Here is an 11,697-nt window from a genome sequence, read left to right as displayed (position 1 = left end):
GTTAAATTTAACAGTTTCTTCAGTTTATGGGAATCTGATGAGCTCTCTTGGTGGTGCATAGACCCTGATTTGGGAATATTGTAGTAATGCATGCTAAGAACACTCATTATTAGTTGAGTCAAGCCAGATTTTTAATGCACTACAGTATGTAAAAAAAAGCTTAATGTATAAATTACACTATCATAAAAAAGTACAAAAAAATGTTCTAAATATTCTGTAAAAGAGTAAAAACTGGTGGTCGCCTTGTGGCTCCTGTACAGTACATGATTCTAAAAGAACCAAATATGGGAATGAAAAGTTGAAAGACAGTATCAATTATCATTTTTTTAAATATTTTGTGAGAACTATAGCACCATGAATGATATTTCAGCCAAAAGTTATGGCTTTTCAGTACTCATGCATTGTTTAGTAGTTCCCCAAATGCAGTTGAATGTTTTCTTTCATTTGGGTGCCACCTGCTGTCAGGACTTGTTAAAATACTGAAAATTCCTGAAGCCTGCCATTGTTGAGCAATCTTTTCCAAAATTGATCTCCAAAACATTTTGGTATGAAATAAAATCAATTATGGAAACAAACTTATTTCAGGATTAAAGTATTAACTGCCACTTTCAGCATTAGCTTTTCTATCCGCCTCATTGAGATAGTCCTGGTCAGCGTAGATAAGGAAGCCAGTGAAGGTGCTGTCTGTCCAGAAGGGGTCAAAGAAGAGTCCGTTCTGCTCCGAGTAGAAGATCTGCAGCCAGACCTGGTCTAAATGCTTCAGGTGGAGAACAGTGGAACCAGATGCCACATCATTGTTCCCTGTATTTGCATCAAATGTCTTAATCTTGTACTGTCCGTTTTGGACCAGCCCGATGGCCAGGTGCTTGTTGGCCAGTGTGATATCATAAGTGAAATAATAGACCCCAGGGATAGCACAGACAAACTTTCCACTGCTGGCATTGTAGTGGTTCCCCTCATTCAGCAGGATCCGGCTGAAGCGGATGGGCATGCGTTCTTTAGGATAGCTCTTTGTCACAGCCACAGAGAAAGCTGAACGGGCTTGGCTGCCACAATTGCAGCCTCCAGAAGCTCCTTGCTGGCCCGTGTCACCCGCATCTCCTTTTTGTCCCCTTTTTCCACCCAGCCCTGCTTTTCCACGGAGCCCTCTCAGCCCCCGAGGTCCAGCCTTGCCGATAACACCCTCACGGCCTTTCACACCTGGCTTGCCTGGGTTCCCGGTCCTCCCTGGATCACCTGACAACAGAGGTAACATTATGAAGAATGACAATACTTACATTTTACATCTGTGTGTAATATAACCACAAATATTAAAAACAAAAACTCAGTAGAGCTAAGACTGACTCTGACTTAATGTGTTACAGTTTATCATTTGCAGGAACCTGTTACTGCTAGTTATGTACAGAGGCTCTGGTGTTTATCAATTTAACATTCATCATTTGTGTTTTGTTGACCTTGGCTGTACTTTCTCATTGTTTGGGGTCCCACAGACGTCACTGCTGTATGTGTACAAATAATAATACACACTGTGTAGAGGGCGACAATACACGGAAATGACCATAAAGAATTGTATTTTTCTAATGTTTTATGTTTTATATGTTATATGAGCTAAAGAATACATATTCTTTTTGCTTACCAATAGTCATTCACAGAAAAATAAAGGATGTTATCCAATACACGTTTGTTTAGTGTCAATTAGGCACCAGAAAGTTCTAATTGATTGTTAGACCACGTATGAAAAAACTGTTATAAAAATCCAATAAAAAGAAATCCAAATAGACTTGATAGATTTGGGTAGTAGAAGTATTGCTGTGTAATAAATACTATCTTTGCATTTAACCATGTATTTGCAGCTCTCTGAGACCCCAAACAGATGTAAAACAACATTTTCTATAGCGGATTTCTGAAACATTCAATTCTTATTGAATCAGCAAAAGTCATGAAGTATAAAGACAATGAAAAAATGTGAAGCATGTGGTTTTAAAGAGGGCGAGAACAGATCTTTAGGGTTAACATAACAACAGAAGAGAGTCAGTCAGTAAGTACCTCTATCTCCCTTTTCTCCCTTCTCCCCATCTTTCCCATCTGGGCCATCCTTCCCTGGGGCCCCCATTGGCCCCATGGTCCCCGGTGAGCCAGGGGCTCCCGGGTTTCCTGCAGGTCCTGCTGGGCCTGGCAAACTACAGACCAGCTGGGAGGAGTGGATAGTGATGTTACGACCTTTCTTGGGTGCAGAATATGTTGACTGGGAGAGGACGACTGACAGCAAACAGAAGATCACACATATCTGGAGCATGATGGTCACTGTGGAGTCACGAGAAGATGAGGGAATCAATCAATAATTGTTGTAATTATAATTACAATGATAGATTTTCTTTCTTGGGAGGGGGATGGGGGGTCTGTCGCAATCGGATGATGCAAATCCATCAACAAAACAACAACAAAATATGCCATCCGTGGTGGTAGAGTGCATGTCTTACACTGCAGAATCCCATGAAAAAACATATAAACAGCTATCAGTAAATGGTGCGGTCATGTTTATGTTATGACTGCATGCTTCATGATAAATATGAATACATGAATGATGAATGATACATGAATTCCACACGGGTTAAATCAAAGCAAAGAATGCAGCTTAGAGCGTGTTTTTGCAAAAGAGAGTGAATCAGATATTTTAAAAATGCAGAGAAAGTACTCACCAGTTGAGAAGTTATGACGCATGGGCATTTTTCGGCACTCTCCAAGTCCTTTTTCTGCATGAGAGTGCACAAACTTTCCTACATGATTTTCCAATAATCAAGAGACATCGCATTCTTCAAGAGAAGCGCTGCAAAGAAATGTGTATCCCAGTGAATCATAGTCCATAATATCCGCCCTGTTTAAGCAAGTGCTCTGCCAAAAAATACTTTCACCATGATGTCATTAAATTCAAGTCAGTGCAACAGTATCGCGCAGCTGAAGCAGTGATGCATCCAAAAAACTTGTACCATGGAAAAACACGATGTTATACAACAGACATGATTAAAAAAAAAAAAAAAAAAAACCCCGAATAAGCAAAGTCATCTAGTTTTTGTTATATATATGATTATATTATATTATATAGGCTGCAACTTTGTGCATTTTGATTTTAAAAAAGTCCCAAAAGTACTTTTCTAAGTGAGTAAGTAAGTGCAAAATCAGTGGACGGTGTTCTGCAGCCGTGTATAAAATGCACTATGAATATGACCAGATGTGTTTGTGTTTATTGCTGTGATGCAGAGCCAAGACCTGAGAGACCAATAAAAATGTTCCAGCTGCTGGACGAGGCAGTGCTTTGTGTTGAGCCATCTACTGTATTCATTTCTAACTTAAACCATGTGAACAGAAATAACATAAGGAGTTGTTGCAATGTTTGAGCTTCTTGAAGTGAAACGGTTAACTTAAAGTCCTCTTCCACTCTAATATGTGTTTTGCATATTGTTACTTCTTTTGGATGTTTGGCCTTCACTGTGCAGAATGATAAATGTGCAAAGACTGTTTACTTGTTCATCTGCTGAAGACATTTACGTACAAGATGATTTGTGACATCATCAGTTTTGAAGCGAATTGTAGTCCAGTATGTAACCTACACAAGTGTAATGTGGAAACTGAGAATGGACTTTACAATGAATTAGGAGTCATCTTGTCTCCACAAAGAAACATTTGCATATTCATAGAAATCCATCATGCTGGATCATGGAGGGATTTGCGAGGTAACTGAACGTTTTTGTGGAGAAACCACATCAGACAAAAAATATTATTCAAAGCATTGTCTTAAATCTTGTCTGGAGGGGATCTTTTACATCTGGTCAAGAGAAAACACTTGAAAATGAGCATTTTGGCTGTTGATCAATTTGCACTGTCTCGGTAAAATAAAATACAACAATCTTAAACTTTTTACACAACACACAGTTTTAGACAATTTTATTTAAAAAAATGCATTAATCCCACAAAAAATAGTTATGTTCCTACAATTACTGTCAAGACTGAGGGCGGCTCCATGTTGCGTTTAAAGGTCATCAAGACAGAAGAAAACTACTTTTTACATTTCTTACATGGAACTGAAAAGCGCACATCACTATTGTCCAATGCTCTGTCATCTGTAGTCCTGTGGCAACCAAAAGTGTAGAAAATGACAAACAAAATATTGTACAACAACAGGCTCCTGCTCCAAGTTTACGAGATCAAAGTTTAGTCGAATGAGTCTCAGACATTTTTTTTTTCACCGAGCGACAGCTCTGGTAGAGTCCTTGGGAAAGGTTTCTGGGAGTAAGCAGGAATAAAGAGAGGTCACTGTCCCAGGAAGGAAGCCATGGGATCATCTGGCCGGCTGCGTTTCATGCGGAAGGCCTCCATCTCCTCCTCAGTGGGCGCCTTCACTTCCTGCAGGCTGCTGTACGGCCTCTTCCTCTCATCCAGCTGCATTATTGCTTCCACATGCTTCACCCTCTTGTCCTCTGCTTCCAGGGCCTGAAGCAAGAAAAAAGAGGAGGTCAGTCACAGAAAACAACCACACCAGGGTTACAAACAAAGGAATGCAGAACCAATTAAAGAGAAAAATACTTTACCTTCCTCAACTTCTCTTTCTTCTTCTCTTCGTCCTCTGAATCGCTGCTGTCAGAGCTGTGCTTCTTGTTCTTTTTGCTCTTCTTTTTCTTCTTCTTCTCTTTCATCTTATCCTGATGCATCTGATGATTGAGAGCATCGACATGAAGGACAGACAATGAGAGCCACATTTGTTACTGACGATAAAAAACACAGCCATTTTGATTATCAGTAACTGCTCTTCTACAGCGTCACTTACCTCCAGCAGTGTTTTGGGTTGTTCTTCCTCCTGCGGCTCCGTCAGTCCCTCCTCAAATGGAACACAGTCCGTGTTGTTCTTCAGGTTATTAAAGAAGAGAGAATAAAAAAGTAGGTAGGTTACAAACAAACAAGTTACAAAAGCAAGCAGATATACCTGAATACTGTCAGCACATTGACTTACTATTCTAATTCCAGCCTCTCCTGTGCAGTAACTCTGTTTGACCATGGAGTGGCAGCACTTGTATCCCCAGAAGCCGTCCTTCCAGTAGGAGCCCCAAATACACTAGATGGGAGAATTTTATTAGAATACAAATGAACAAAAAGTGATTTTTTTTTTTCCCACAGGAGTTTTTTCACAGTATGCACTGCCGTCCTTACAGTGTGGTTGTTGATGAGCACATCCTCCTCGTACTTGGAGCGCGCCACGGCCTTCTCAAGACCCTTCAGTACAGCGCCGTGACGAGAGTACTCCACATAGTCCTCCGTCTGGGCCAACAGCAGCTCCCGCGGCGGTGCGTCCAAGTGTTCTTGACCTCCATACTGATTAACACACACAAAAGCACAAACTTGGTAAGTGAAGTCATCAGCCAGTATGCACTCTTGAAGCCTCTAATATGCTGTGTGATTTTAGGCTCTGCTAGAAAAGAGCTGAAAATCGAGGGAGAAATGTAACAAACATTTTCATAGTCAACACAAAAATGTGATCCTAGATCACACTATGAGACATTTGGTGAGCAAAGATGTAACAAAATTCTGGTAGTGTCCAAAGTCAGGACCAGTCTCTCACAGTGTGACTGCTGCTACGACCCATGACTAGATATTAAACTAGCACGACGCAGAATACATTAGCTGACCATTGATGGCGTCATTTTTTTATTGTTTTGCTTCATTTCCAAAGTATGAGAGCAGCGCAGATGGATGTTGTGACACATCTCTGCTTGCATTTTTGTCTATTTACATCGTTACGATCATTCACCAGGCATTCATTTCACTACTTTATATGTCTTAAAATTGATATCTTACAGACTTACAGAGATTTTATTAGACCCATCACACACAATGTGACATTTAGACGAGATTTCTGTTAATGCACGGTGTGCAGTGGCTTGAAATTTTAGCTGTGTACCTTCTCCAGGATGCTCTCCCTCTGTTTCTCTTTGAAGTCCTCCTTCTTGACCTTGAAGGACCGGTGGAGCAGCTCCAGCTTGGTGGGGTCTGCCTGCAGATGCACCTCAGAGCCTCTCTCATAGGCCTCCCAGGCAAACACTATCAAGAGAACGCATTGAAACACATGCTACATACATATTTGGGACTGGATGTAATTTGTGAGGTCCTATCAAACATGTGAAAACACTTACTCACAGTATGACATAACTGCTATCAATCAATGCTCTGTACATAATATACTATGTATCACAGCAGAAATGGCATTTATCAAAGACACATAATTCAAATAGTATGTATAGTCCTGATGTTCAATATTAGAAACATGTGAGCAATGTGTTTTTGGACCTTCAGGGCTCTTTGATAGTAAAACTGTTTATTTTAACCATGCCTGCTAGCTAAGGCGGCCAAATCTCATACTATTAAAAGTAATTATAGGATATAACTTAAACACATAAAACTAGAGACCACTGCTGTGAACAGGCCTAACATTCTTTAAGATATCTGTGTAGCCTTTAATTTAAATGTTGCTGATGTTCACTTAGTTACAGTACACATTCACTGTTGACGTCTTCTTTTAATCTTTCTATATAATATATAATCTATTTTGTTGGCACACACCAGCTCCAACCCCTGAAACTATTTGGTCTGTTTTAACAACACCTGCATACAAGTAGCTTCAATGTCTCTTCACTGTACAATGATCCAAGCTAAAAACATAGTCACTTATTACTGCAGTGGTAAAAATATACTATTTGTAGTATCAAGAAAATCTGACTTCCACAACTGAGATTGACTTACATTGTGTTTGAGCCATGGTGATTGTGTCCCCAGAATAGCGAGCAAAGTTGTCTCCAGCGTACCCGACTCTGTCAAACGAAACAGTGCAGGGGAAATTATGTCCATGTAAGTTATTGAGAATTTTTTTGAGACACGAGGAAACACAGGAAATAGAGTAGCAGTAACTTACTCGTCGGAGTTCTTGCCAGTGTTCGCGTACGGGCTCTCTCTCATAGCTCGAGTCTTTGGATCATAGTAGGCAGAATTTGGATCCAGATTCCTCAAGTACTGTGAAAAACAGACATGAGAAATTCAGTGTTAGTAACAGTCCGTAGCCTCTCACTTCATCAAACATGTTCCACCACAGAAAAAAAAAACAATAAGCCGAGAGTAATATAGTAGTTAAACACAGGCGATATGCCCGGACTCTTTACTTTTGCTGTGTCTTCTCTGATACGCAGATTCCTGACGGTGATTCGTCTCTTGGAGTCAAAGTTCTGACCGGGCATGTCGATGTCATCTGCGTATTTATCTTCATCCTCGTCCTCACTATCATGTTCCCGCTCCTGCAGAGAAAGATTCCATGAATCAAATCTCCCTTTTATCTCTCAAAGTGGACGACAATTCTATTCATTCTTATAGTCCAAACATTAGTGAACACTTACAGTTTGGTCCAGTTTTCCTGAAGCCAACTCATCCTGTAGCTTCTGTGCCTTCAGTGTCCTTTTGGCCTAAGAGACAAACAAATATAAGAAATCAGAATAATTAGGTAAATTGGAGATCAATGCAACAGAAAATCCCAGTAACGTCTCTGCACTGTTATTTACCTTTCATAGCTTTCAAACAGATAAAAAAAATGTGCACAAATAAATCAGCATTCAATAATGCTGTATTTACAACTGGACTGCTTACCAGATCTACTTTGGCGTACTCCTCCACGATGCGCTGGTGTTCCTCAGGATCGTACCCGTTCCAGCGATCCCGCTTTCCATCATAGTCCAAGCTGAGCTGGACCTGACTGTGCTCATCTGGAGCTATGCCTGTCCCTGTGAACTTTGCCCCGACTTTTCTGGGTCGCTGGTGGGAGAAAGGTTAAGGTCAGAGGTTGACGTTTATGTATACAGATATAACATTCTTTTAATGTACAGGATTGAAAATAGTTGACAGTTAATCTCTTCTGATAGATGAAAGATTGATTTATCCATTTTACCTCCAAGCAGTCTTTCTTCTTGTGTGTCATGGCGCCACAGTTTTCACAAGCGCCCTTACGAAATTTAGTGGTAACAGTATTCTGTTGGAAAAAAACGAAATGAAGCTATTAACTTTAAAGTTCATTTGATTTGAATATATGAAAGTGACTTGTTGATTCACTCTCACCTCTTGCACTCCTCTCTTATACCACTCTCCGATGGATGAATACTGTTCCTGACTTTCTGCCTGTGGTCTCTGATGTTTCAGTGTGGGCCTTTTGGATGGGTCGATATACCATGGCACTGATGAAATATACTGAGGGATGTGAGGGTTTATGTCCCTGGAGAGGAGAAGAAGCAGAAAAGAAGTGGCAGTAGCTTCATTGTAAATGTGACAGTAAAGGGGCATGTTAACAGTTTTACACGTAAGCAGTTCTACTCAGACTATTATTAAATGTCTTCTGTGGCACTGTCTGTCAAGTCAGAGACAATAACCTGATGATGTTATCAAAGCGTCGACTTGGAGACTACAAATTGGAGCATGTAGGACATTTTGCCACATTCACATCATATAGAGACAGAGCACAACGCGTCATACTCTGAAAACCACAACCACCAGAGGGGAAAACAATCAGCACCATAATATGCAACCAAGGGCTGAAACACTAACAGCTAGCTAAAAACATTAGATTTCAGCGTGTCAAAGGATTATTTTTGCATCATGTCTCTATGAGAGGAAAAGGTAGTTTATAGTATATGCTGGAACCAGTTACGTTGTATAAGCTAAGATGCAATACAAGAATACAAACTCCACCACATGGCAGGCTGGCATGACACTTTTCACAGCTGATATGGTGACTACAGTTTGTAAACACAGGCTTTTTTTACAGTTAGCATTTCAGCTGAATGCAGATTAGCTATTCTGTGATTTAAACGTCTATTACAAACACTGCATACCTTTCAATTAAACAGCTGTTCTGTTTTTACTTTCAACCTGCGTGTTCTCTGTGACTAGCAGTGTGTCCAGGTATATGTGTCATTTTTACAGAGGTTTTTGAGCTGCAGACTGTCTGTGTGGAGCTCAGGTCCGATCTGTGTCTTCCACCACACGGCACACAGCCCTGTAACATCCACTTTTGTCCCCTTAAAGGTTCAGTTTTTCATTTCAACAGCTTATAAAAACTTAGTTCTGGGTTCTTTAACCTGTTTTTAGTGCATCCCGCCACACAACAGCTTTTAGGCATTTTTCTGTTGTTTGCCAGCAGACAAAAGTTACAAGGAGGCACTGTAACTCAATACAAAGTCAATGGAGAGTGATGAATTGTTTTCCCCTCCAGGCTGGGCGAGACTTAAATGCGCTCTGTCTCTATGGGAAGGATGGTAGAGATGGGAAAGATTCCCATGTTTGCGACTTGGGAGCATTCATATCAGTTGTTGTATGAGGCTTAAAAATACAATGCATCAGAAATATAGAACAATATCCAATAAATTCAGTTTTCTTCTTTTATTCAGTTCAGTTTCCTTGAATGATGGATTTTGTTGATGTGAGGCATGCGTGTTGATCTGGTTTTCCTGAATTTCCATGTTATGACGCACCAAGTCAGATTTTTTTACCCCCAGAAATCAGAGTTTCTTAATTATGGGGTGGATGCTGATGTGAACACTACTAACAAGTCGAAATCTGGTATGTACGTTAACTCTAATATGACATGAATGTAGCATTCACCAGATAGGGGAGCACTAATGAAAGATGCTACCAGGTTGCATTATGGGAATTGTAGTATACAGTGTTTTAGGAGTTTGACCAATACTGAGGAATTAAAGTCAGCCGCTACTACATTGATGTTGACCATTGTCTCTCACAAGTATGCTTTAAAGAGTACTACATCAATGGCTTCTGCTAGTTAGACTTTTTAAATGACCAGATATAAACATTGTACTGTAATTGCAGCGTTAGGAGCATACTCTGGAGGAGCCACTTTCTGTCCAGACATGAACTTACTTTCCCTCCTCGTCCACCTCAGCTGGAGCGTTTCCCAGCTTCCTCTGCTCCTCCAGCTCCTTCTTCTTCCTCCAGTCCTCCCTCGTCATCTTCTTGGGTTCATCCAGACCCACGATCCCCTCCGTGCTAGCGTTAACGTTAGCGCTAGTCTGCTGCTCGGCCATGACTGAACCTGCCACCAGAAATAAACATTATTGCAGCCGTCTAACACAGTGACATGTATAACACTGAAGTTAGCTTCTGGTTTAGTGTTTAGGGGAAAATAAATAATGGTATTTAGCGGCTTTATCTCCGTTTTTTGACCACTTGCACTTAAGAAAGAGTGTTAGACATTGAAGCTAAAGCCTTAACGCTGCTTAAACCCGCTTTCAGATTTCTGAAACTTTTATTTTGCTTATGAAAACAGGACAGAAAAGGGCGATTTCACTGATATTTCTCCCTCCAGACCACATTAGACCAGGTCCAGATCAGAACCCTCTATATTAGAGTTGTAAAATCTGGACTGGATTAACAAGGAGACTCCAGAGACTCATTAAACTCACAGTTTCAAATTTGTGAAACCTTTATTTTGCTTATAAAATCTGAAAAAGGCGAACATGCTAACGTAACTTTAGCTAAGTTAGCCTAGCTGTTTTCCACTTGAGCAACATAAAAGTGACAGAAATTTCGTTATCTCTAATAAATTCATTTAATAGACAACCTGGTTACCTTAATGAGATCCAACAATGAAAACAATGATTGACGATAACTTCGTAAAAACGGGAACGTTCACAGAATCGTACGATTTTTTTAAGATCGTTAAATGTGTTTTGGTTTTGACTACGCGACCGTCGCCATTTTACATCAACCACAGCTACGTCACATCCCTTTTCTTTCTTCCTCTGTGGTGCAGAGATCACAACTTTGACGTCACTGCCGGAAAGTGCGACATCTATCGGACACAGCTGCCTAATCGATCAGTTACTGTTCACCTCGATTTACCTCCTCAGCAGCAAGTTGTTGCATAACTGCGACGTCATTATCTCATCAGTAGTTATTTTCTTCATGTGTGGTAGATACTATATTTTTTAAGAACACTTCTAAAATGTAAAACTAAAACACAATATCAAGTGATATAAGGTGGGTCTTGCATCAAAATCTAGTTTTATAAACTTTTATTAAAATTGTGTGCTTATATAAAGTTTAAAAATATAATATATATATTGTTAATTCCTAACCCTAAATTTATATATTTAATCAAACTTAACGGCAAATCTGGGTCCAGGTAGTATTCTAGCATAGAAACTATATACATTGTACAAAAAATGAGAGGAGTGAAGAGTTAAGTCAGAACCCAGCAGCTAATTTAATCCAACTGTAGTCATTTATCATGCAAGCTCCTTGCATGATAAATGACTACAGTTGGATTCAGCCATGTTTAACAGCCTTAAATATAATCACAATGCAATACATAATATAAAAGACTACAAGACTGATAAATCGAAAACATGGTCAACATAAAGCACTACTTTTTATCAAAAAAGGCTTATTATTATCATTATAGAAAATAGACTGTAGTTAAAACCCTAATAGTTACTTAACAGCCATACCTAATGGGAAAGAAGTCAAGCTTTCTGACATTATTTGTAGTAAACATCAGGTAAAAAAATAATCTAACAAGTTACAGGAAGCTCACTGAGTACCAAAAATAAACTTAATTTCGAGGTAAAAACTTGCAATTTCTTATCTCTCTCTCCT

General features: G+C 39.8%; 2 protein-coding genes across 2 annotated transcripts; both read right to left on the bottom strand.

Moving 5' to 3' along the window:
• Positions 1-113: 113 nt before the first annotated feature.
• c1qtnf2 (C1q and TNF related 2) lies at positions 114-3,275 on the bottom strand. The gene is made up of 3 exons (XM_044363654.1): positions 2,700-3,275; positions 2,047-2,304; positions 114-1,236 (listed from the first exon to the last, which is right to left on the bottom strand). Exons 1-3 carry the CDS (start codon positions 2,725-2,727, stop codon positions 596-598), a joined length of 927 nt encoding a protein of 308 aa, XP_044219589.1. The 5' UTR covers positions 2,728-3,275; the 3' UTR covers positions 114-595.
• Positions 3,276-3,906: 631 nt separating this feature from the next.
• slu7 (SLU7 homolog, splicing factor) lies at positions 3,907-10,828 on the bottom strand. The gene is made up of 15 exons (XM_044364341.1): positions 10,669-10,828; positions 9,961-10,132; positions 8,146-8,299; positions 7,979-8,059; positions 7,681-7,845; positions 7,434-7,499; positions 7,203-7,334; positions 6,959-7,056; positions 6,790-6,857; positions 5,951-6,090; positions 5,203-5,364; positions 5,006-5,107; positions 4,823-4,900; positions 4,587-4,706; positions 3,907-4,488 (listed from the first exon to the last, which is right to left on the bottom strand). Exons 2-15 carry the CDS (start codon positions 10,122-10,124, stop codon positions 4,309-4,311), a joined length of 1,710 nt encoding a protein of 569 aa, XP_044220276.1. The 5' UTR covers positions 10,125-10,132; positions 10,669-10,828; the 3' UTR covers positions 3,907-4,308.
• Positions 10,829-11,697: the final 869 nt, after the last annotated feature.

This window comes from Thunnus albacares, chromosome 10 (assembly GCF_914725855.1).
Source record: "Thunnus albacares chromosome 10, fThuAlb1.1, whole genome shotgun sequence".
Classification (NCBI taxonomy): Eukaryota; Metazoa; Chordata; class Actinopteri; order Scombriformes; family Scombridae; genus Thunnus; species Thunnus albacares.
The sequence above is the reverse complement of the archived record's forward strand: the minus strand, read 5'-3'. Positions and strand labels throughout refer to the sequence as shown.